Source organism: Pleuronectes platessa, chromosome 16, assembly GCF_947347685.1.
Source record: "Pleuronectes platessa chromosome 16, fPlePla1.1, whole genome shotgun sequence".
NCBI lineage: Eukaryota > Metazoa > Chordata > Actinopteri > Pleuronectiformes > Pleuronectidae > Pleuronectes > Pleuronectes platessa.
Genome location: NC_070641.1, coordinates 22,425,469 through 22,444,690, shown reverse-complemented (window position 1 = coordinate 22,444,690; position 19,222 = coordinate 22,425,469). Strand labels below are relative to the sequence as shown.

Sequence of the window (19,222 nt, the reverse complement as noted above, 5' to 3'; positions counted from 1 at the left end):
TTGTTAAATGTTTGTTTAGGATTTTATTTATCCATAAAAAAAAATTAAGAATAAAATAAACTAAACAAAGAAAAACATTTGAATCAGAACAAAACCACAAACAGTTTGTTTTCCCTCTTTAATGTGTATTTGTTCAGTTAATGTCACTTAAACTGATAAATGCATAATTGTTGTGTAACACCCGCCCTCCACTATATAGTTTCATATCACCTACATGTACATAAAGTGATAATGGCACATTATAATAGATATATGTATATTTGAGGAATGCTAAGGGACAAGCCGCCTCTCGCTGAGGAGCAGTGGTTTCCAACCTGCAGGTTCGAGGCCACGTGATATGTCTGAGGGATTCAACCTGAAGGAGAAACACATTCTGCTTATTAATATCAGATTTTCCTCTGATTTTAACTTTTTTCTTTATAGATAGTAAATTACAGGATAATTTGACTCATTCAGGTCCATAAAAATATCAAAATAAAGCAAGGAAAAATCACTCTTTGGTTCAAATAGAAAAGTGGAATAAATCTGCAACTGGGTGATAAGTGGTTGCAAGTAGAGAAGGTTGGGAACCAATAATGGGTGAAAAATATTTGGTCTTGTGGAGTGAATGATTATTGGTGCTGGAGGTAGAAAGTCTGAGGGGCACATACAGCATCATAGGCTTTAACACGGTTCGGTAAAACAATCAGAGGTCAAGTTTCAGTCCTGAAGACACAGAGGCTCCAGTATGTGCCAGGTAGCTGGGGAACGTTGGGTCGGCCCCCGACGTGCCGGCGTCCTGCTCGGTGGGCATCAATCCAGCGTCGTGTGCGTGCTGCCACAGCTGAGTGTCGTGAACCACACCCTGCTGCTTCAAGTATCCCTGCTGACAGAACAGCGGCGGCTCGCGGTGGGTGAGGGTCCAACGGAAACACGATTCTAAAAGATGTGATGAAACACGGGAATGAGTCACCATCGCCCTCTGCTCTGCAGTTAGTAAAATCACTTAATGAGAGGAGCGAGGTCAAAGTTCGATTTTTGCATTTTCTGAGCATCATAGATGTTTCAATTGACCTGAATTCAACAGGTAAAAGGTTTGTAAAGTGAGAATCAAAATAGAAAGACAGGTGGCTGTGGTTTACGAGGTACAGCAGGTCGTCCACTAACCAGCAGGTCGGTAGTAGAATGTACTAGAACAGCACTACATTAATACAAACCACTCTCTGTAAATATAGGCAGCTGCTAACATGCTTTACCTGCATAGAAGGCCCTGAGGTCGGTCTGGACACAGTGCTCCAGGAAGCGCCGCAGAGGCTGGATGTGAGATATGGGACTGTCCCACTCTGCGAGGAAGTCTTCAACCATGTGATGAAGAGCCTTAGGCCTGGGCAGCGGCCAGCCACTGGGACGGAGCTTCATTTCTTCCTCTGGGATAAAAAAAGAATCATTTGAAAATGGTTTGCCAGTGTCTACATTAGTATTTTCTGATTTAATATTCCGTATATTCACTTTTCAGAGGGATACCTTTAATAACTGCAGTGAGTCTACATGGAAGATCTACTTCTTAATGGCAGCAGAATTCTTACTCACCAGTAGGAAGTTTGTCGTAATAGTATAAAACAGGATGCAGGAAGTTGGATTTCCAAGCTTTGGTCCAGTCGGTTTCCGCCCTGTTGCGCCCCAGGTAGTCGATCTTCTTCTTCCCGTACTGCATGACGAGGACGATCAGGCCCTGGCCGGACACCTCATGACCCGAGAGAGCTGAGAACTGAGGCAGCGCCTGGACCGGAAACTCCTCCACGTATTCACAGTGAGAGCTGAGAGTGGAAGAGGGAGGAAATGAGAGGAAAAGGGATGAGGAACAGCAACTGTAGCTCTGATTGAGCTGATCAAACGACAGCAGGCAGATCTCCTGCAAGTTCACGATAACTGATGATATCACATGGACTCACCCTCGAAGAAGTATAACATCCCCGAGCACCTCAAACATTTGGTATGGCCCAGAGGCCTCGCCGGCCCGCTTCAGGATCCAGGCCTGCAGCTGCGTGGTCAACAGCTTTGTGGAGGACCAGGGGCTGCCATGGTAGCGCTGTTCCAGTACACGATGTACAGCTCGGGCTGTGGCAAAAGAAAATCCTAAATAACTCCTGGATCATTCGTCAAAGTGTAAATAAACATCTGTCAGACTGTCACCTGTGTAGCGGAACCCGTGGATGAAGCCGCCGGCAGACTGGCGGTGGTCTCTGGAGTGAGCAGCGGTTCCCAGCACAAACAGGCCGGGGGTGCTCTTCCCTTCATACCAGGCCGTCACCCCCGGCAATCTCCCTTTGGCATTGTCACTGTTCGGTGGGCAGGCGGAGCTAAAGAGAGCGTTATCTAAACAAACATCTTATATATGAAATGTGGACAAACACAGTAAGTCTGCATAAATCTCTACCTGTCAAATACGCTGAAGTTGAATCGGAATCCAAGACATCGAATCACCCGGTCGTAGGGTTTCCTCATGGAGAAGTTGTCTATGTGATACGCTGGCAGCTCCTCTGCAGTCGCGTCGGAGCGGTTCCTCTCCTCCTGGTTCTGTATGTACTTGTTTAGAGTCAAGTACAAGTGTCTCTTCTTCTTCTTCTTCTTCTTCTTCTTCTCTGTCTTCTTTCCTCCTGATCTCCTCCTGCCCTCCTCCTGTCGCTGAACGATAACCATTTTCTCCAGCTGAGCCTCCACCAAACCATCAAGAGACTTCAGCTGGTACGTGTCCAGCAGCTCATTGTTCACAGCTCTGAAAAGCAAAGAAAATGTTCATGTTAAAAACCTAAACCTCCAATTCAGAAGAGTTGAAGCTGAAGCTGACATAAAAAAAAAAATTATGATTTTGTTAAACAAGTATATGCACAAACAGAATAAGTTCCAATCCAAGTTGGACAAAATGTACAAACTTCACCGAAATACAAGTGCATCCAAAATACTGGGGATATGCGCCTTTTTGTACAATAAACAACTATAACGCAAAATCCAGTTTAAATATATGTAGAATTAAAAAGACGTTAATAAACCCTTTCAAAGTTAATGTGTTCTTCACTGAGCTAAACCTCATCTTTAATAATCCTGCCAACGAACAAAGGAAACAAACTAATAAAAATCCAGATCCAACAAGGTTGATTTCCTGGATCCTCTTGTGTGATTGTGTCTGATGAAAGTTTGGGAACCACTGATATTAAAAGTCACAGAAACAGAAAATCTCCCGCTTCTTCATGTGTACCTGAGGTCTCCGACATAATGCGTCTGCCACGCCAGTCGAACGGGGCTGGAGCTCAGCATGTGCACCCGACTCGCCCGTCCCATGATGCTCTGGGCCGTTTCAAAAGCAGAGTTCCCCTTCCCCAGAATGAGCACGGCCTGGTCCCTGTAGTCCTCAGGGTTGGTGGAGATGGACTCGTATCCCTCAACCAGCTCAGAGCCGACGAACTCCACCTGCTGAGGAACCCACAGGCCTGTGGCCACCAGGAGGACGCTGGGGGGGGGGGGGAAGCACAGACCACACGATGCAACTCACAGTCCAAACACAAAACGCTCACCACGGGTTCAGTGTGAAGACAAGTACCTGCATTTGTAGTCAGATGCATGTTGATCAGTGAGGACGTAGCTCCTGCCGGTGGCCGACTGCGTGGCCCGGATCCTCCCGATGTCCACGCCGTAACGCACCCTCAGGCCGAGCTCCTTCTCAAACAGGGACAGATAGAGCGGGTAGGCGTCGGCCGGAGGGTAGAACTCGCTGCTCACCCGCTTGAACAGGAGGTCGCGTCTATCGCTCAGCAGCGAGTTCCAGTCGTGACGCAGGTTGAACTCCGGGTTCTGCCTTCCTGTGTGGATCTTGTTAATGCTTATGAGCTTCCTGTGCCTGGGATACCTGCAAACACACAAACACACACACACAACAGGAGCAGAGAGGGCAGATGTCAAAGAGGATTCAGGAGGAAACACAGACGTCCTCCATGTTTTTCACAAAGTCTCTCACTTGTGGAAGAAGCTGCCCGGCCCTGCGTTCCTCTCCAGGATGATGTAGTCTCTTCTGGCTTTGGACAGGAAGTGTCCCATCTGCAGTCCTGAAGGCCCGGCTCCCAGGACGCAGTAGTCAAAGTGCCGGGTGACATTATCAGAGGAGGATTCGACCCAGCCGACCAAAACAAACAGGAGGAGACAAGGAAGGTTCGAATCCATAACCTGAGGAACAGGAAGGAATGTGGTAAAGATATATAACATAAGGAGGGGCAAGAAAACAATATCAATATTATCCCAATATAATTTCTATCAATAGCAATAATAGAAGAGTCCAACAACATCAATATATTTCTTATGCATTGTGTTAACATGTCAGATTTGTTTGTATTTCATTTATTTGTATCTGAACTCAATTCATTTATCAATTGGATCAGGTTTGTAAAATGTTTTGCTGTTTATCACGTTTCATGTTTAAAACAACAACCTTCACTCAGATCTTGACAGAAATAATAATGAGACATTTATCATGATATCGACTGAAGTGAAAGTTTTTGTCTTAAGGTAATTTTTAACCATATCATCCAGCCTTAATATAACACTATGGAATTACACGATAATAACATATATTTATTTTTGGGAAACAAAAAAATCCACTTTGCACACAAGAGAATAATTTTATGAGGTTCTTATTATTAACATCATTATGTCTATTATCATCACTCAGTCTGACCAAGTTTCATTTTAACTTCACACAACTGTTCCTGCTCTCTCTCTATCTTCTCTCGCCCTAGTTCCTCTGCTCTCTCCAACCGGACGAGGCAAATGTCAGCTCACCCTCAACCTGGAAGTTTCTAACTGTTATAACGAAGTTACACATCTGAACCGGTTCTTTGTGGTAACTGTTGTGTTTCTCTATAACATTCTGACGTAAACTGCCTTGAGATAATGTGTGTAGTTAATCAGTGATGCACCTTAACAACTTATCTGCGCAGCATCCAATCAAAACTTGTATAACATATTCATATAAATAAGATTAAACTAAACTGTTGATGTTTGTTAATGTGTGTAACTCTATTACATGTTGTGTATGAACGCGGCTCTGTGGGGATCTGGGCCACGATGAGGCCACTGAGTGCCTCGATGCTCTGGATCACACACACACACACACACACACACACGAGCACACACACGCGCATCACATGTTACCAAACTAAAATCTGTGAATCTCAGAATCCTCCTCTTCCTCCGGAGACCCCCGGCTCCGGCTCCACTCCGCCGCCGAGCTCGTCTCACTCTGTGGCGGCGGCGGCGGCTGCCATCGACCGCTGAACCAGATGTGAGGTGTGAGAATAAAGAAACCCGCGTTACCTCTTATATCCGTGGATCAGTCTGGGTTCCGGCGATCATCGGACCTGCTACATGTTTACTATCCCGCATTCTTTACCCGGGTCAGTGTGAGATTATCAGTCCCCCATGAAAAATCCACAAGCTCAGCCCACTTCCCCCTTTGGAGGAGGAAAACCAATGGAGGGCTTCTGTCACCAGGGGGCGTGATTAGAAAATACCACAGCACATAGAGGAGCAGGCCTCTGGAGAGGAATGATGAGACCCCCCACTCCCCCCTAAGACCCCCCAAGAAGTGCTCTTAAAGATTTAAAATAATAATCATCAGCATGCAAAGAGTAGATCTGCAGAACCAGAGAGGACAGATGTGTAACATGTTTAAACTTTACAATCTGTCCTGAGAAATCAAAAAATGTATTTGCTTTATGACTCTTTATCAAATATCAGGGTCACTTGAGTCCAGTTTCCATCGGCGGATCAGGTTTCATTAAGTTTGTCTTTATTGATCGAGAAAATCTTTAATCTGCAAGTGTCAGATAAAAGTGGTGGAGTCAATAAACACTGTAATTGGATTGGAAGTGTAAAGTCGTTTCAAATTAAAATCAAGCCCAGGTAATGTGCTTTGTTATGCTTTCTTTTACCAGAGTAAAGATCATTAATAATAATAGCATTTATATAGCATTATATCAAGAGGTTACAGTGTTTTGTAAAATATATGGGATTAAAAAACAAGACGAATCAATAATACAAGTAAAAACATTAAAAAACAAACTGTACTGTTCAAACTAGTTAATTAGATTTCCTGTAATTCTTAAATTAAATCTTTAAGCGCTGACAAGTCTAATCTCCTCAGGTAAGTGATTTCTGATTCACCCTCAGCTTCCAGCCCTGATTTCTGCCCCATCATGGTTTCTGTTGTTTTTATATCCACACATTGCTTTGTCATGTTAAGCAGCAGCAGCAGCAAAGTGAGTCAGCACTCACACTTCCCTTCTGACTCAGCATCAGTGTGTATAAAAGAGGCCAGAGAGGGACACTCGCTCAGAAGAGGAGACAGCTGAGCCTCCACCAGCACGACGGAGACTAACCCCCCCCCCCCGGATCACAGGTAAATAAGTGTTGTACAGTCGGCAAAGATGGAGAACATGAAGAGCGCAAGGAAAGAAGACACAGGGGTCGTTGGCAGGTATGAGAGCTGAGTCATATGTTTTGAAAATAACTTTTAAACTCATGTTTTTTATTACAAGCAGCTAATTATTAGAGTTTTTCAAGATATGATAAAAAGTTCCTCCTGCATCCTGTCTTGTCTTCAGGGATTTATCAGAGCAGATAAAAGCAGCAACCAAAGAAAACCACGTGAGGGCCGAGAACACACAGCTGATGCTGAGCTACCAGAAGGGTCAGATCACTCTGCCACAGTACAAGGTGGGTTCTGCTCTCCGACCCGGTCAGTGAACTCTGGAAAAGTCAGTCAACGTCCTGTAAAGTGGGTTTTTAATCACGTCTCTCAGGTGCTGCTGTGTTCCCTCTACGAGATCTACAAGGTCCTGGAGGAGGAGCTGGACAGGAACTCCACCCATCCAGCTGTGGCACCCATCTACTTCCCTCAGGAGCTGGCCCGTCTGGAGGCTCTGGAAAGCGACCTGGAGGTGTTCCTGGGCTCGGACTGGAGGAAGCGGGTGATAGTTCCTGCAGCCACACACAGATACCAACAGAGGCTGCGACAGGTGAGGGGAGCTGCTGTGAGACGATCCATCGATCCAAACAAACACACAATCTGATTACAGGCTTTAACTCTACAGATAGGTGAGGAGAACCCGGAGCTGCTGGTGGCCCACGCCTACACCCGGTACCTCGGTGACCTCTCAGGAGGTCAGGTGCTGGGGAAGATTACCCAGAAGTCCCTGGGGCTGAGCGGCAAAGAGGGGCTGTCGTTTTTCTCCTTCCCTGGCGTGAGCAGCCCCAACCGCTTCAAGCAGCTGTACAGGAGCCGCATGAACAGCATCGAGCTGAAGGAGGAGGAGCGGAGGGAGGTGCTGGAGGAGGCAGTGGCCGCATTCGAGTTAAACATCCAGGTGAGGAGACGCAGACTGAGGCAGTGGTGGATTGTGGGAAACATGGGCTGGCTCCCTCAGAGAATATGGTCACATGAGAAGCTGCCACGTAAATTTTCTCTTTACATGAACCTGAATAGGATCATAATTAAAATAGGAAATAACTAGTTCATGTGGAGCATTCTCACACTTTATGTGAAAGTGATACTTAACCAGTCAAACCCTGCATGTGCACACACACACACACTTGGCCAATAAATCACATTCAGATTCACAACCAGTACTGAACTCACATCAACTCCTAAGAGGAAGTGAATCTGAGGAATTAATGCAGAGCAAGCACAGCTCCGGCTCAATAACAGATCCTGGATCTGGTTCTCCTGCAGGTTTTTGACGACTTGCAGAAAATGCTGAGTGTCACGATGGCGACAGCGGACCAATCGCAGAGCGGCTTCCCGGCGGCTCCACAGATCAGCCAGTTCACCATGAGACTGTGTGTCGCTCTGGCCACTGTGGTCACCGCCACCAGCACTTTGCTCATGATCCAGTACAACAAGTAAAACTGAGAGCTGTGTCCAAGCTCTTTATGATCAAATCTCAAATGAAACTGGGGACTTATCAACTTGTTGTCTTTTTATATGTATTTTTTATTAAACGTTTATAAAGTGAAAACTGTCTGAGTCGCCTTTTTATCATTGAAATGACGAAAAATACCAAATTAAACTTAACATTTCAAATACTTTATTGCTTTTTTTTACAGAGAATCAAGACACTTAATCTTTATATTGACAAAAAACACCATCAACAGTTTTATCCAACAACTTTCTTTATAACATCTGATGAGACTGTTGCCAGGAATCAAGATTTTACTGAATCAGTCACAAACAATGGAAGAACATTCACCGTGACTGAGATCAGAGATTACTGGTAAATACAGAGAAGCACAAACATGGAGATAAGAACTATTTACATCAGCACCAGTATAGTAGAGAGACACTGGAGCGGCAGGTCGCTCTACTTGACTCTGTAGAGCACTTTCCTCTGCATGCGGTGCTGCATCTCCCCCCTCCTCAGCATCAGGTGCAGGACCTTGTAGACGGCGTGCTCCGGATATTTCTGCAGACGGGAGGAGGAGAAGAATTTGAGACTTGGAAGCCACTTCTTCTCTGCTCCAAAATGGCATCTGTATTCTTAATTGACCCCCGTTTTCAATTCACTTTGACCGACCTGTTTGGTGAAGTCCTGGACGATGCTGTGCTCCGACACCTGGGAGCCGATGGCGAAGCGTCTCTTCATCTGCTTCTCGATGCGGGAGATCATTTCCTGGTCCTCCATAGACGTGAAGCCCTCTGCACCTGAACACAACACGTGGAGACACGTCAGAGCAGGAAACTACTGTTTAGTGTTTTGCCTCCCCCTGGTGGACTGGATGGAAGCAGCTTGTTCTAGATTAATAACAGTCTGTGGTGCAGTTGTGTTCCAGTTCAACAAATCAAAACCAAAGCCACGCACCTGACAGGCTGCCGGACATGGCAGCGTCCAGTGTGGAGACCTGGAAGAGTCTGAGGGCCTCGTCCACCTCCGCCTCTCCAGCCACCGCCTGCAGCTTCATCTTAGCCAGAGACTCTGCGATTCTCACGACCGCCTCCAGCTGCCTGCAAAACCACAAACGCAAAGTTTATAAGAGCCTGAGAGATTCAGAGGTGTGAGAGCACGTCCATCACAGACGTGTGGGCGGTTGAAAGTACCTGACAGTGATGGGGATGGAGGGTCTCTTGTCACTCTCTCTCTCGTGCTCCCTCGCTCCGCTCCTCATCACCACGTATCTGTTCTTCAGCTTCTCAGCAGCGGCCGCAGAAAGTCGGGGGCCACACTTACTGTGAGCACACATCCAGGACAAATTAGATCTAATTCAGTTAGAGGCTTTAAGGAATGAAATGCTTTGTGTGTGTGTGTGTGTGTTTAAAGGCAGATGTACTCACACTCTGGCATAGGCGATGTATTTCTTGTAGGTGGCCAGTGGGATCTCTCCCTCAACACCCTCCGTCTGCGTGTGAGCACTGAGGTGAACGTTCATCACGTGACGGGCCAGAATCTACGAAGAGTCAAACACAAAATGTTACTCTCAGGGTAAAATCTGTTGAATCTGAGGATCTAAAAAAGCAGGAAACCCCTCCGGCCTCCTCACCATGTCTCTCTCCGTGTCGTGGTGGTCCTTGATGATGAAGATCATGTCGAAACGGGACAAGATGGTGGGCATGAAGTCGATGTTGTCCTCGCCCTTGGAGTCGTCCCAGCGGCCGAACACTGAGTTGGCCGCAGCCAGGACCGAGCAGCGGGAGTTCAGGGTGGTGGTGATGCCGGCCTGGGAGGAGTCAACACGTTAGATAGCCCCCTCGGAAAAGTGTGTGTGTGTTTTAACTTGTTAGAACTTAAGGTGCCTGAGTGTTTTCTGATGAGCGGACAGAACTACAAGCATTTACAAAAACTTTAAATTCTCAGCCTCTGAAGAAGAAAGAGACATGAAATAAATAAGATTTGATGCTTTAAAAATTTGGTTTTCATTCTAAAATGTATTCATCGATAAAACTCTAACCCTAACCCCCTTCGCAGTCTAGGAGTGCTAACAAACAATCTACATTTGCATTAATAAACATGTGGGTGATACCTTAGCGATGGAGATGGTCTGCTGCTCCATGGCTTCATGGATGGCCACTCGGTCGTCTTCTCTCATCTGAAGAACAAAATCAGGTTTGTTTTTAAACCCTGCTCAACAAATGAACAGATTAATAAACAGCTCCTGTGACTCAAACTCTTCGTACCTTGTCAAACTCATCGATGCACACAACTCCACCATCGGCCAGCACCATGGCTCCGCCCTCCATGATGAACCCTCGGGTGTTGGGGTCCCTGAGCACGGAGGCAGTCAGACCAGCTGCACTGCTGCCTTTACCTGAGGTGTAGACCTGAAGGCAGAGGATCCAGACTCAGTATCAGGGGGGGTGGATTTAAAGATCCAGCAGTTTCTAATGAGGACAGACTCCAGAGAAGATAAATACCCCGATAGGTGAACATCTCTCCACGAACTTGAGCAGCTGTGACTTGGCCGTGCCCGGATCTCCCAGCATCAGCAGGTTGATGTCCCCCCTGCGGTTGAGACCATCAGGAAGCCTGAGGGACGGGGAACCAACACGTTAACACACCTGAGGGAGGAGGTGGATTAACAGCCGCTGTAGAGATTGAGAGTGTTTGTACTTTTTCCTGGAGCCTCCAAACAGCAGGCAGGTGATGGCTCTCTTCAGATCGTCACTGCCGTAGATTGAGGGAGCGATGGAACGCGCCAGAGATTCGTAGATGTTCGGAGACGCCGCCAGTCCTCTCAGCTCCTCCTCTTCCTGTGGAGTAACTGATCCCGTGGCAGCACGTCCTGCACGACACCAACGTCACATTAACATCTGAATCCCTCCCAGAATGCATCAGGCAGCGACACAAGAGTTTTAAAGCAGAAGTTCATGTTCACCTGTTCCTTCCGTGTCCACCTGGATGCCAATCACTCGCAGGTAGGACGCACGGATCCCCACACCGGAGCTCTTCTCTCTGCCGTACGTCTTGGCAGCAGCCATTTTTTTGATGGAGAAGATGCCCATGATGGTCACCCTGTTGCCCGGGACCACACGGTCACACAGGTACCTGAGAGGGGGGGAGACACAGGTTAGCTTCTCAGCAGCAGGGAAGCACTGGCTCGTGGATTCAAGTGGAACGTGCTCCTCACCGGTCGCAGTAGAGCTGCATGTGACGCGGCATCTCCCCGTGCGGCACGGCGTCCGGAGACTCCTGCAGCCGCAGCGTCTGGAAGTCCACGCACACGCAGCGGTCGGGCAGGATGAAGTACGGGTCGATGGGACACTTCACGCTGCCGGCGCCTTCACTGAGAGGAGAGAGAATCCAGGGAGTTAAAACAGGAGGACATCGTGTTGGAGAGTAGAATCCTGTCGGTCTCAGGGAGCCGGTGAAACTCACCTGTTGCACTTGCGCGGCAGAGCGTAGCCCTGCAGGCCGGGGGGGAGGGGGATGTTGCTGATGAGGTTGCGGCAGCCGCGGCACTGCAGACACACCTTGGTGGCCTTGGCCCTCACGGGTGTGGCCGATATGATGATGCCGTGCACCTTCACCAGGCGAGACACCTGCTCCGACTGAGCAACGAGAAAAAACAGAATTTGACCACACTGTTGAGGAGGAATGGAAGAAAGGATGAAACATAAAGGAGGTGAAGAAAGTCGTTACCTTGAGGCAGCGGATAGACGCGTGATGAGCGTCGCTCTTCACCATGACCTGGATGTCCTCCACGGTCTCCTCCCCCACAGGCCGGGGGCGGGTCACCTCATCAGCCACCTCCTTTGCAGCTTCCTCCAGCTGTCAATCACAACAAGTTGTCAGAGGAGAACAATCAAAAAGAGAAAATGGTGAAGTTTTACTGAGAGAGCTTGAAAAGTGGGGCGGTGACGCACCAGTGGCAGGTTCTCCGTGGGCAGCTTGTAGAGACAGTCGGCCAGATCCTCCTCAAAGCTGGCCAGGTCCTCCATCTCCACCTCCACCCAGTACTCCCCCAGGGTGTAGTGTCGCTTCAGCTCATCTCTGAACAGAACAAAAACATATCAGGAATGTTACTGGAGAACAAATCTCAAGCTGCCTCGAAGAGAAACAGCCACTCATACTAATCACAAACTGTAAGTCAAACAACTTTACTTCAGAGTTGGTTTATAAAGTCATAAAAACCTCCAGAGAGTTTGGTCTAAAGTTTTTGAGCCATATAACATAAATAACTTGTTGAGCAGAAGTTAGTGATCAGTGCAGAGTCTGAGACGTGGACAATACCAGTGTACTGGTTTGTTAATGGCTGCCACACCAGTGGAGAGTGTTCAGAGAAATATAACGAGTTTGAAGATGAGATTTCTGCAGATGTGACAGCATCAATCCAGATGTTGTTTCAGAGTGAATGAATGGAGCAGAAAGAAACAGATTGTAGAATAATAACTAATGTGAGTCAGACCCCAGTTATTATGGACCCTACATTTCCCACAATGCAACTCTGTTTTGCCTATTTTCCTCCCTCACTTTGGCTTGATGACATCAGGGTTTTTACTTTAGAGACTTTAGAGAATCCACATCATTTATCTATTATGAATTATTGTAGATGTATTTATTCGGCCTTTGCCACACGGTGGATCCAGATGTTTCCAGACCACGCCGCCGCCGCCTCCTCCTCCTCACAGTCCCACATGACACCAGCACCGTTCATCCACATCTGGAGTCTCACCTGTATTTGTATGTGAACCCGGTCCGGTCCGTTCCCACTCGAAACTGCCGGAGGAACTCACGGAACCGCTTCTTGATCTGGGTCCGCTTCAGTCCCCCCTCATCGGGACCGGTTCCCTCTCCGCCTCCGAAGCTGTCGCTGTAGTAAACTCCCGGGTCGTCGAAGCCAGACATTCTGCAGCGGGTCGGTCCGAGCGAGCTGGGAAACTTCGATTCAGTAAAAATAAACTGCGATGGGAGGAAAGTGGCGGAGCACGAGCTGCTCTGTTCCGCGGCAAAATCTCAACTCCTTCCTGTCTGTTTCCCGCGAGCGATTCTCGCGCCGCCCCCTCTCCTGACATCTGATTGGCTCAGGGCGAAGAAGCCCCCCTGCCATTGGCCAAACAGACTCAGATGAGGCACGGCTTCGAGAAGAAGGCGGAGCTGGGGAGCAGTGGTGGCGCGAAAGAGACAACAGAGACGGCTCCTATTGGCTCAAGCGACACCAACTGGGCGTGGTTAGGGGTTAGAGGGGCTGGTGAGTGGTGATGGCGCGAAAAGGACAAGAAAAGCACGAGGAGGAAACATGGAGGAAGTTTTTAAACAATAAGCGGACTTAAAAGATAAAGATGATTTGATCTGAAACGAAAAGACAAACAAACCGTGCATCTTAATCACTTTATTAATTATACTGCTGTTTACTATTGAACAATATCTTTCAGTTGATCTGAGCATTAAAACAAGTATCTCAATTGTATACTTAAGTACAGTACTTAAATGTACTTAGTTACTGTCCATTACTGATTAGATCGACAAAAGACCAATTAAGACTGACATAAAAAGAATAATGCAAGGTGGGTCAAGGTTTAGAAATTCCCTTATATTTAAGACTGAGACAATGTTCAAGGACAAAAAGAGAATAATAATTTATGTCTGCTGTGATTTTCTCATTTTACTACCGTGTTTTAAAAATGAAATCTGCTCTTTCCATCCCATTCAAGAACAATCATAGCATTTTCAAATTTAGTACTGGACACAAGATGTCATCTACTGATCATATCATTAGTGTTCTTTATCACACTTTTGCACATCACCAAATTGACATCATTTTTGCACAGTAATGATCAACCATCCAAATAAATAAACAATAAGCAAGATGCACATTTGATTTGAGAGAATCTTTAATGTTTTTTCATTTTCTCTACGACCAGAATGTTGCAGATCTGGACAAAGCAGCTCTACTGAGATGATATGAGACAAAACATAACTCATTCATAAATGTTGGCAATGGCGAAAAAATATGCATTTTATTTTCAGTCACTTAAAAACAAATATTTGGTTCTTTCACTAGTTTTAAAGTATAAGTTCAATGTTAACTATGATAAGTGCTGACAATCTAAATTTATGTCTAATAGCACTATTACATTTATGTTCTTAATTATTCAAAGAACAACCTGGATTAAGCTTGACTGACTCGTCTGAATAAACCCGTCTATCGTCGACAGGTAAAATAATCAGAGAGAAAAGTTGTTGCCTATTAAATTAATGGGAAATAAGGAATAAACAGCCCTTTTCTTTTAAATACACACGTAACCACACGTGCTTTATCAAGCCAAGCACACACACACACACACACACAACATAAACATCTGTAACCAATATATCCATCACACTCATTCACAGGTCTCGAGTAGCAGGCAGCAGGCTTCACGGTGTCTTTAGCAGCAGCTGATTCTCCCTGGCCCCGCGCCCTCAGGACACCACCCCGTGCTTCCTGCCCGTCTGGATGAAGGCGTCCACGCAGCGGTCGATGTCCGAGTCCAAGTGAGCCGCAGAAATCTGAACGCGGATTCTGGCTTTGCCCTTTGGTACGACCGGGAAAGAGAATCCAACCACGTACACGCCTGTGGAGGGAAGAGGGTAGTTAACAGAGCCGGAGAGCATTTTAATACAGAGCTCTTCAAATGTTACACAGTTAATCTGGTCCTGTACAGTGTGTATGATTCACATTCACACACACATTCAGGGGTTTCATCTAAAACTGGGCCCTAGTTCTGAACGCAGACTTGAGAAGACAGGGATCGAACCACCGACCTTCTGGTTGGTGAGTGGACAACCTTCTCTACCTCCTACCACCCACAGGGGTTTATTTAATGTTCAGCTGTGGTTTCAGGTTTTCACCGCGGACTCACCCAGCTTCAGCATGTCGTCGGCCATCAGAGACGCCAGCCGCGCGTCCCCGAGCATCACCGGACTGATCGGGTGAGCCGAGCCCGAGATGGTGAAACCAGCCTCGGTCATGTTGTTCCTGAACCTGAACAAACAGCAGAGAGACACTTGTTATAGTCACATTCACAAGCTGGACTTCATTTAGCCGTCAGAAGTTAAAATTACTCTTTTTAATCCTGAACATTTCCTGAGGCAACGAGAGGATGAGTTAATAAAAGACAATATATTGAGTTAAAGTTTGTCTTTGTTGTTTATTTTGGACGGAGGCTTCATGCGTCCACATAAACTGAATCCCTCCAGACGAGGCATCTCATCTGTTTTATAATTCACATGTTTATATTTTTGAGAACAATGCTTGACCGGAGAGAGAAGACTCTTCAAATGGAATTGTACCTGAGCATAATAACAATAAAGATCTTTCATTAATTTAATTTATTCTGAATAATGCTTTGTTCAGCGAGTTGTTCACAGTTGCATAATGTGGCCTGAAGGTTGTGTGGGAGTTTCTGAGGAAGGTTTTGTAACTAGATGATGGGAAATGTATTTGTTAAGAACCACTGAGCAGCTGACACTAATAAAAGCTCATTCGGTGACTAAAATCAGGATGAAGATGTTTCTCCAGTTTCTTCACTTAGATGTTTTTTACAGTTTCCATTTCCTCCTTCAGCAAACTGTGCGTTTATATGGACCCTTTTAAAAACACCTTTTCTGACACGACCAGTTGAATAATAAGTTGCTTCTGAATTTCTGAAAATGTTCCATAGACTTTGAAAAAGACCTTGACCCGTTACCGCTGACACCAGCTGCCACTGGGCTAACAGCAAAACCAACAATAGCACACAGCTCCACCCTCCCCACCCCCACTCCCAGAACAAACGCACCTCATGGTTTTGGCCGTCATGCTCTGTGCGATCTCATTGGAGGCGAGCAGCAGCTCCACCGCCCGGGTGGCACAGCCCACCACAGGGGGGGGGAGGGAGTTGGAGAACAGATACGGCCGTGAACGCTGCCTCAGCAGGTCGATGAGGGGCTTCGGGCCGACTGTGTAGCCGCCTGAAAAGAAACAGTGCAGAGAAAGAGAGAGAGAGAGAGGGTTTCATCTTATCTCAATAAGATGCTTTCAGACCATATAATATACCAGAAGCTGTTGAAGACCCACCTGCTGCTCCACCCAGTGCTTTCCCCAGGGTGGAGTTCACAATGTGAACTCGGTCCATCACTCCCAGCAGCTCGTCCGTCCCTCTGCAAGTCACAGTTCTCATCAACGAATAAACTGAGCTACTCCATCGTTTCAATAAACACTCATATAAATGTATATTCTTTGTATTTTGGATGACTCAGCATCTGACTCACCGGCCCCGGGGCCCCAGGAAGCCGGTGGCGTGGCATTCGTCTATGAACACCATGGCTCCGTACTGTTCAGCCAGGTCACAGATTCCCTGTAAGGGAGCCACGTCTCCGTCCATGGAGAAGACGCCGTCTGTGACGACCAGGCGCATCCGGGACGACTGAGGAGGACGAGACATGATGAAGAGTCAGTGAAGCAAACAGTCATTTGTCCACACCACTCAGTTGGTGGACTTCTTCATCCCTGCATGGCTCATAGTGGTTGTGACGGCATGTTTCAGATTCTGAATCACGTGGGTTCCTGCAGCCCAGGAGGAGACCCACCCACCTGCGACTCCTTGAGCTGGACCTCCAGATCCTTCAGGTCCATGTGTTTGTAGCGGAACCTCTTTGCTCGACACAGACGGATCCCGTCGATGATGGAGGCGTGGTTCAGCTCATCAGACAGCACAGCATCATCCGGACCCAACAGAACCTGGGGTGACAGGGATATGAGGCCTTGTTGAGCAGGAGAGGAGAGATCTTCCTCGTCTCGGTGCAGAGGGTAAAGCGTGACGTACCTCAAACAGCCCGGCGTTGGCATCGAAGCAGCTGGCGTAGAGGATGCAGTCTTCCCTCTCGTGGAACAGTGCGAGCTTCTGCTCCAGATCTTTGTGCAGATCCTGTAGATCACATATCATCAGTGCTTCTAATCCTCGTCTTACAGGAGTTAAAGGTGCAGTTTGAGTGTTGGAGGAATCGAACCTGTGTCCCACAGATGAACCTGACGGAGCTCAGTCCAGCACCGTGCGACTTCAGGGCATCGATCCCGGCCTGCACCACTTCTGGATGACTGGACAGGCCGAGGTAGTTGTTGGCACAGAAATTCAATATGTCTGAAAGAGGAAGTTACGGAGAACATGAAAGATTGTTTGATTGTTCTGTCCATGAAATCAAGACAATAAATGCAAAAAAGAAGTTGAGACATAAACAAAACAACCAGGTCAACACATGAGAACAAAGAGTGACAACACATTCATCCCTGGGAATTCAACACACGTGACCAGAAGCCAAAGGGCCATTCATAAATCAGCAGAGTCAAACACTGGCGAGGGTTCATCCTGGAGTGTAAACACAGAGCAGCGGTTTGGATCCCAGAGCAGCAAACAGGTTAGATATTAGTATCTCTGAGCACATATTAATAGTTTGCTCACTTTTATAAATTTACACAACCAGAAAAACAACGCAACACAAAACCTCTGATTCATGAACTGGTCACTTCCCACACGGTAACCTCCTACTTACTGGTAATTTACCACGAATCCAAACCATCCAACTTTCTGCTGCTGCCTTCATCACCTGCATCAAATCTCCAGACCACATCACACCAGTACACATCCAGCTTCACTGGCTGGAAGCTGGAGGAGATAACGTCCCCACTCAGGGAACTTCACTTGTGTTTGAGTGTTATGTATGACATATTGAAATATACGTATACATCTATGTATAAGTATATAGGCAGGTATGATATACAATGTGAATGAGTATACAAATTGTATTAATTCCCCATTGGATATTAAATTGCAGTATAGTAAAGTAAAACTATTAAAGGATGTATGTATACAAGTAAATTCCCAATAGTATACAGTATGGTATGAATGTAAAAAGGTATTAACAAGATAAAATAGGAGGATTTCACGATGATAGCTATACATATGGAATAATATAATAGATATATGTTTAATAGAAACTCATGTATTGTAGAGAGGACATGATATATTGTCCTTGAGTTCCCTGAAAGGCACCATGAAATAACGTTTCTTATTATTACTATTATAACAATCTATTTATAAGTAGTTCTTGACTTTAGGTAGTTATTTGCAATTGGATTTAGATTAAAACGTTGTTTCCTTCGTGTTGAACCAACAAGCTCGTGTCCTCCAGTGTTTTAAGGTTAATTAAATTGAGTTGAGTCAAGTTAAACAAACAGAAAACACAAAGTCAGATCAACAACAGTAAACAGCCACGTTTCTGAGTGCGTGGTGCGTTCAGGGACACGTTCTCCCCCCGGTAAATCTCCCATCTGTCACCCTCACTCACTGCCTCGGCTTCCGTCCACGTTGATCCGCGCCCCCTGTTTGGACGTGATGACCCGCTCCGCCTTCCACGTCCCGGCGGCTCGGATCGAGTCCAGCTCGCCCTCCAGCACCGCTCGGGCCGCGGCCACGGCGGCGTAGGTCCGACCCGGAGCCCCGGCCGAGGCCCGCAGGAGCCCGCGGGCGGAGGGTCCCAAACCCCGGGCAGCTTTTCCGAGAGACATGACGGTTCTTCCACCCGAGAGAGAAAAGTGTGGATGAAGCGAAACGTGCAGCGGAAAGAATCTGTTATCCTACCCGAGGTGGAAGAAGACCCGCCCCTACCCTGCCTCTGATTGGCCCTCTCTCACATCTTTCCGCAATTGTAACCAATCATCTCTCTTCTTGCCTGAAGCTAAACCAATTAGAGGAATGGTAGGGTTGGGGCTTCTTCCACCTGCGGTTGGTTTTCAAGCCCGTAATTTTACGTCAAGTAGGAGGAGTGGGTGTATGTGTGGCGGACCAATCAGGTGGCAGAGCGCAGGGAAGGTGGGCTGCGCTTATCCAATCAGATTTTAGATGGTGGTTGTTTACTTCTTAATAATTAAATAAATACATGAATACATAACTAAAGTAACGTATGATGTATATAGTATTATATTTTTATATATTGAGCTCTATTACTTAATTTAAATTCACTGTGTGTAAATGTGTTATGTTGACCTCACTTCTCGTTCACTAACACACGACAAATAAACCTTGAAACTAGAAACTTTAAAGGTTCAAACAACTTCACCTTGTTTATTCCATGTATGAACTGGGATGCTGTTAAAATATGTGTGTTCTGCTGGTTTCGGTGAAGTAAACACTTCAGTGATAGTGTTTGTGTAACTGATAAATAAGAGCCAAGGTGATTTCAGTCAC

The 19,222-nt window shown here is 46.6% G+C and overlaps 4 protein-coding genes across 4 annotated transcripts; 1 reads left to right on the top strand and 3 right to left on the bottom strand.

Moving 5' to 3' along the window:
- Positions 1–99: 99 nt before the first annotated feature.
- On the bottom strand, positions 100–5,496 carry foxred2 (FAD-dependent oxidoreductase domain containing 2). Its single transcript, XM_053443674.1, has 10 exons — positions 5,344–5,496; positions 3,992–4,197; positions 3,578–3,883; positions 3,236–3,487; positions 2,417–2,755; positions 2,173–2,339; positions 1,932–2,097; positions 1,570–1,796; positions 1,236–1,406; positions 100–918 (listed from the first exon to the last, which is right to left on the bottom strand). Exons 2-10 carry the CDS (start codon positions 4,192–4,194, stop codon positions 686–688), a joined length of 2,064 nt encoding a protein of 687 aa, XP_053299649.1. The 5' UTR covers positions 4,195–4,197; positions 5,344–5,496; the 3' UTR covers positions 100–685.
- A 1,101-nt stretch (positions 5,497–6,597) lies between these two features.
- On the top strand, positions 6,598–8,045 carry hmox1a (heme oxygenase 1a). The gene is made up of 4 exons (XM_053443728.1): positions 6,598–6,744; positions 6,831–7,046; positions 7,122–7,394; positions 7,760–8,045. The coding sequence occupies exons 1-4, from the start codon at positions 6,700–6,702 to the stop codon at positions 7,931–7,933; spliced, it is 708 nt and encodes a 235-aa protein (XP_053299703.1). The 5' UTR covers positions 6,598–6,699; the 3' UTR covers positions 7,934–8,045.
- A 52-nt stretch (positions 8,046–8,097) lies between these two features.
- mcm5 (minichromosome maintenance complex component 5) lies at positions 8,098–12,990 on the bottom strand. The gene is made up of 16 exons (XM_053443750.1): positions 12,691–12,990; positions 11,882–12,008; positions 11,658–11,786; positions 11,394–11,566; positions 11,146–11,301; positions 10,894–11,063; positions 10,629–10,800; positions 10,433–10,544; positions 10,196–10,339; positions 10,042–10,107; positions 9,562–9,738; positions 9,356–9,468; positions 9,122–9,250; positions 8,886–9,028; positions 8,601–8,728; positions 8,098–8,489 (listed from the first exon to the last, which is right to left on the bottom strand). The coding sequence occupies exons 1-16, from the start codon at positions 12,861–12,863 to the stop codon at positions 8,388–8,390; spliced, it is 2,214 nt and encodes a 737-aa protein (XP_053299725.1). The 5' UTR covers positions 12,864–12,990; the 3' UTR covers positions 8,098–8,387.
- An 837-nt stretch (positions 12,991–13,827) lies between these two features.
- gcat (glycine C-acetyltransferase) lies at positions 13,828–18,543 on the bottom strand. The gene is made up of 9 exons (XM_053443701.1): positions 18,324–18,543; positions 16,989–17,119; positions 16,805–16,906; positions 16,573–16,719; positions 16,251–16,405; positions 16,057–16,139; positions 15,779–15,950; positions 14,861–14,982; positions 13,828–14,572 (listed from the first exon to the last, which is right to left on the bottom strand). Exons 1-9 carry the CDS (start codon positions 18,541–18,543, stop codon positions 14,421–14,423), a joined length of 1,284 nt encoding a protein of 427 aa, XP_053299676.1. The 3' UTR covers positions 13,828–14,420.
- Positions 18,544–19,222: the final 679 nt, after the last annotated feature.

Coding starts and splice junctions, on each gene's coding strand:
- hmox1a (XM_053443728.1), top strand. CDS start 6,700: ATGCTGAGCTACCAGAAGGGTCAGATCACTCTGCCACAGTACAAG. Junction 6,745..6,830: donor TCACTCTGCCACAGTACAAG/GTGGGTTCTGCT, acceptor CACGTCTCTCAG/GTGCTGCTGTGTTCCCTCTA. Junction 7,395..7,759: donor CATTCGAGTTAAACATCCAG/GTGAGGAGACGC, acceptor GTTCTCCTGCAG/GTTTTTGACGACTTGCAGAA.
- gcat (XM_053443701.1), bottom strand. CDS start 18,543: ATGTCTCTCGGAAAAGCTGCCCGGGGTTTGGGACCCTCCGCCCGCGGG. Junction 16,406..16,572: donor TCCAGCTCAAGGAGTCGCAG/GTGGGTGGGTCT, acceptor CGTCCTCCTCAG/TCGTCCCGGATGCGCCTGGT. Junction 16,140..16,250: donor TTCCTGGGGCCCCGGGGCCG/GTGAGTCAGATG, acceptor TGTGACTTGCAG/AGGGACGGACGAGCTGCTGG.
- foxred2 (XM_053443674.1), bottom strand. CDS start 4,194: ATGGATTCGAACCTTCCTTGTCTCCTCCTGTTTGTTTTGGTCGGCTGG. Junction 3,488..3,577: donor GCATCTGACTACAAATGCAG/GTACTTGTCTTC, acceptor CCCCCCCCCCAG/CGTCCTCCTGGTGGCCACAG. Junction 2,340..2,416: donor AACTTCAGCGTATTTGACAG/GTAGAGATTTAT, acceptor CGCTCTCTTTAG/CTCCGCCTGCCCACCGAACA.
- mcm5 (XM_053443750.1), bottom strand. CDS start 12,863: ATGTCTGGCTTCGACGACCCGGGAGTTTACTACAGCGACAGCTTCGGA. Junction 10,545..10,628: donor TTTGGAGGCTCCAGGAAAAA/GTACAAACACTC, acceptor CCCGTCCCTCAG/GCTTCCTGATGGTCTCAACC. Junction 8,490..8,600: donor TCCAGGACTTCACCAAACAG/GTCGGTCAAAGT, acceptor TCCCGTCTGCAG/AAATATCCGGAGCACGCCGT.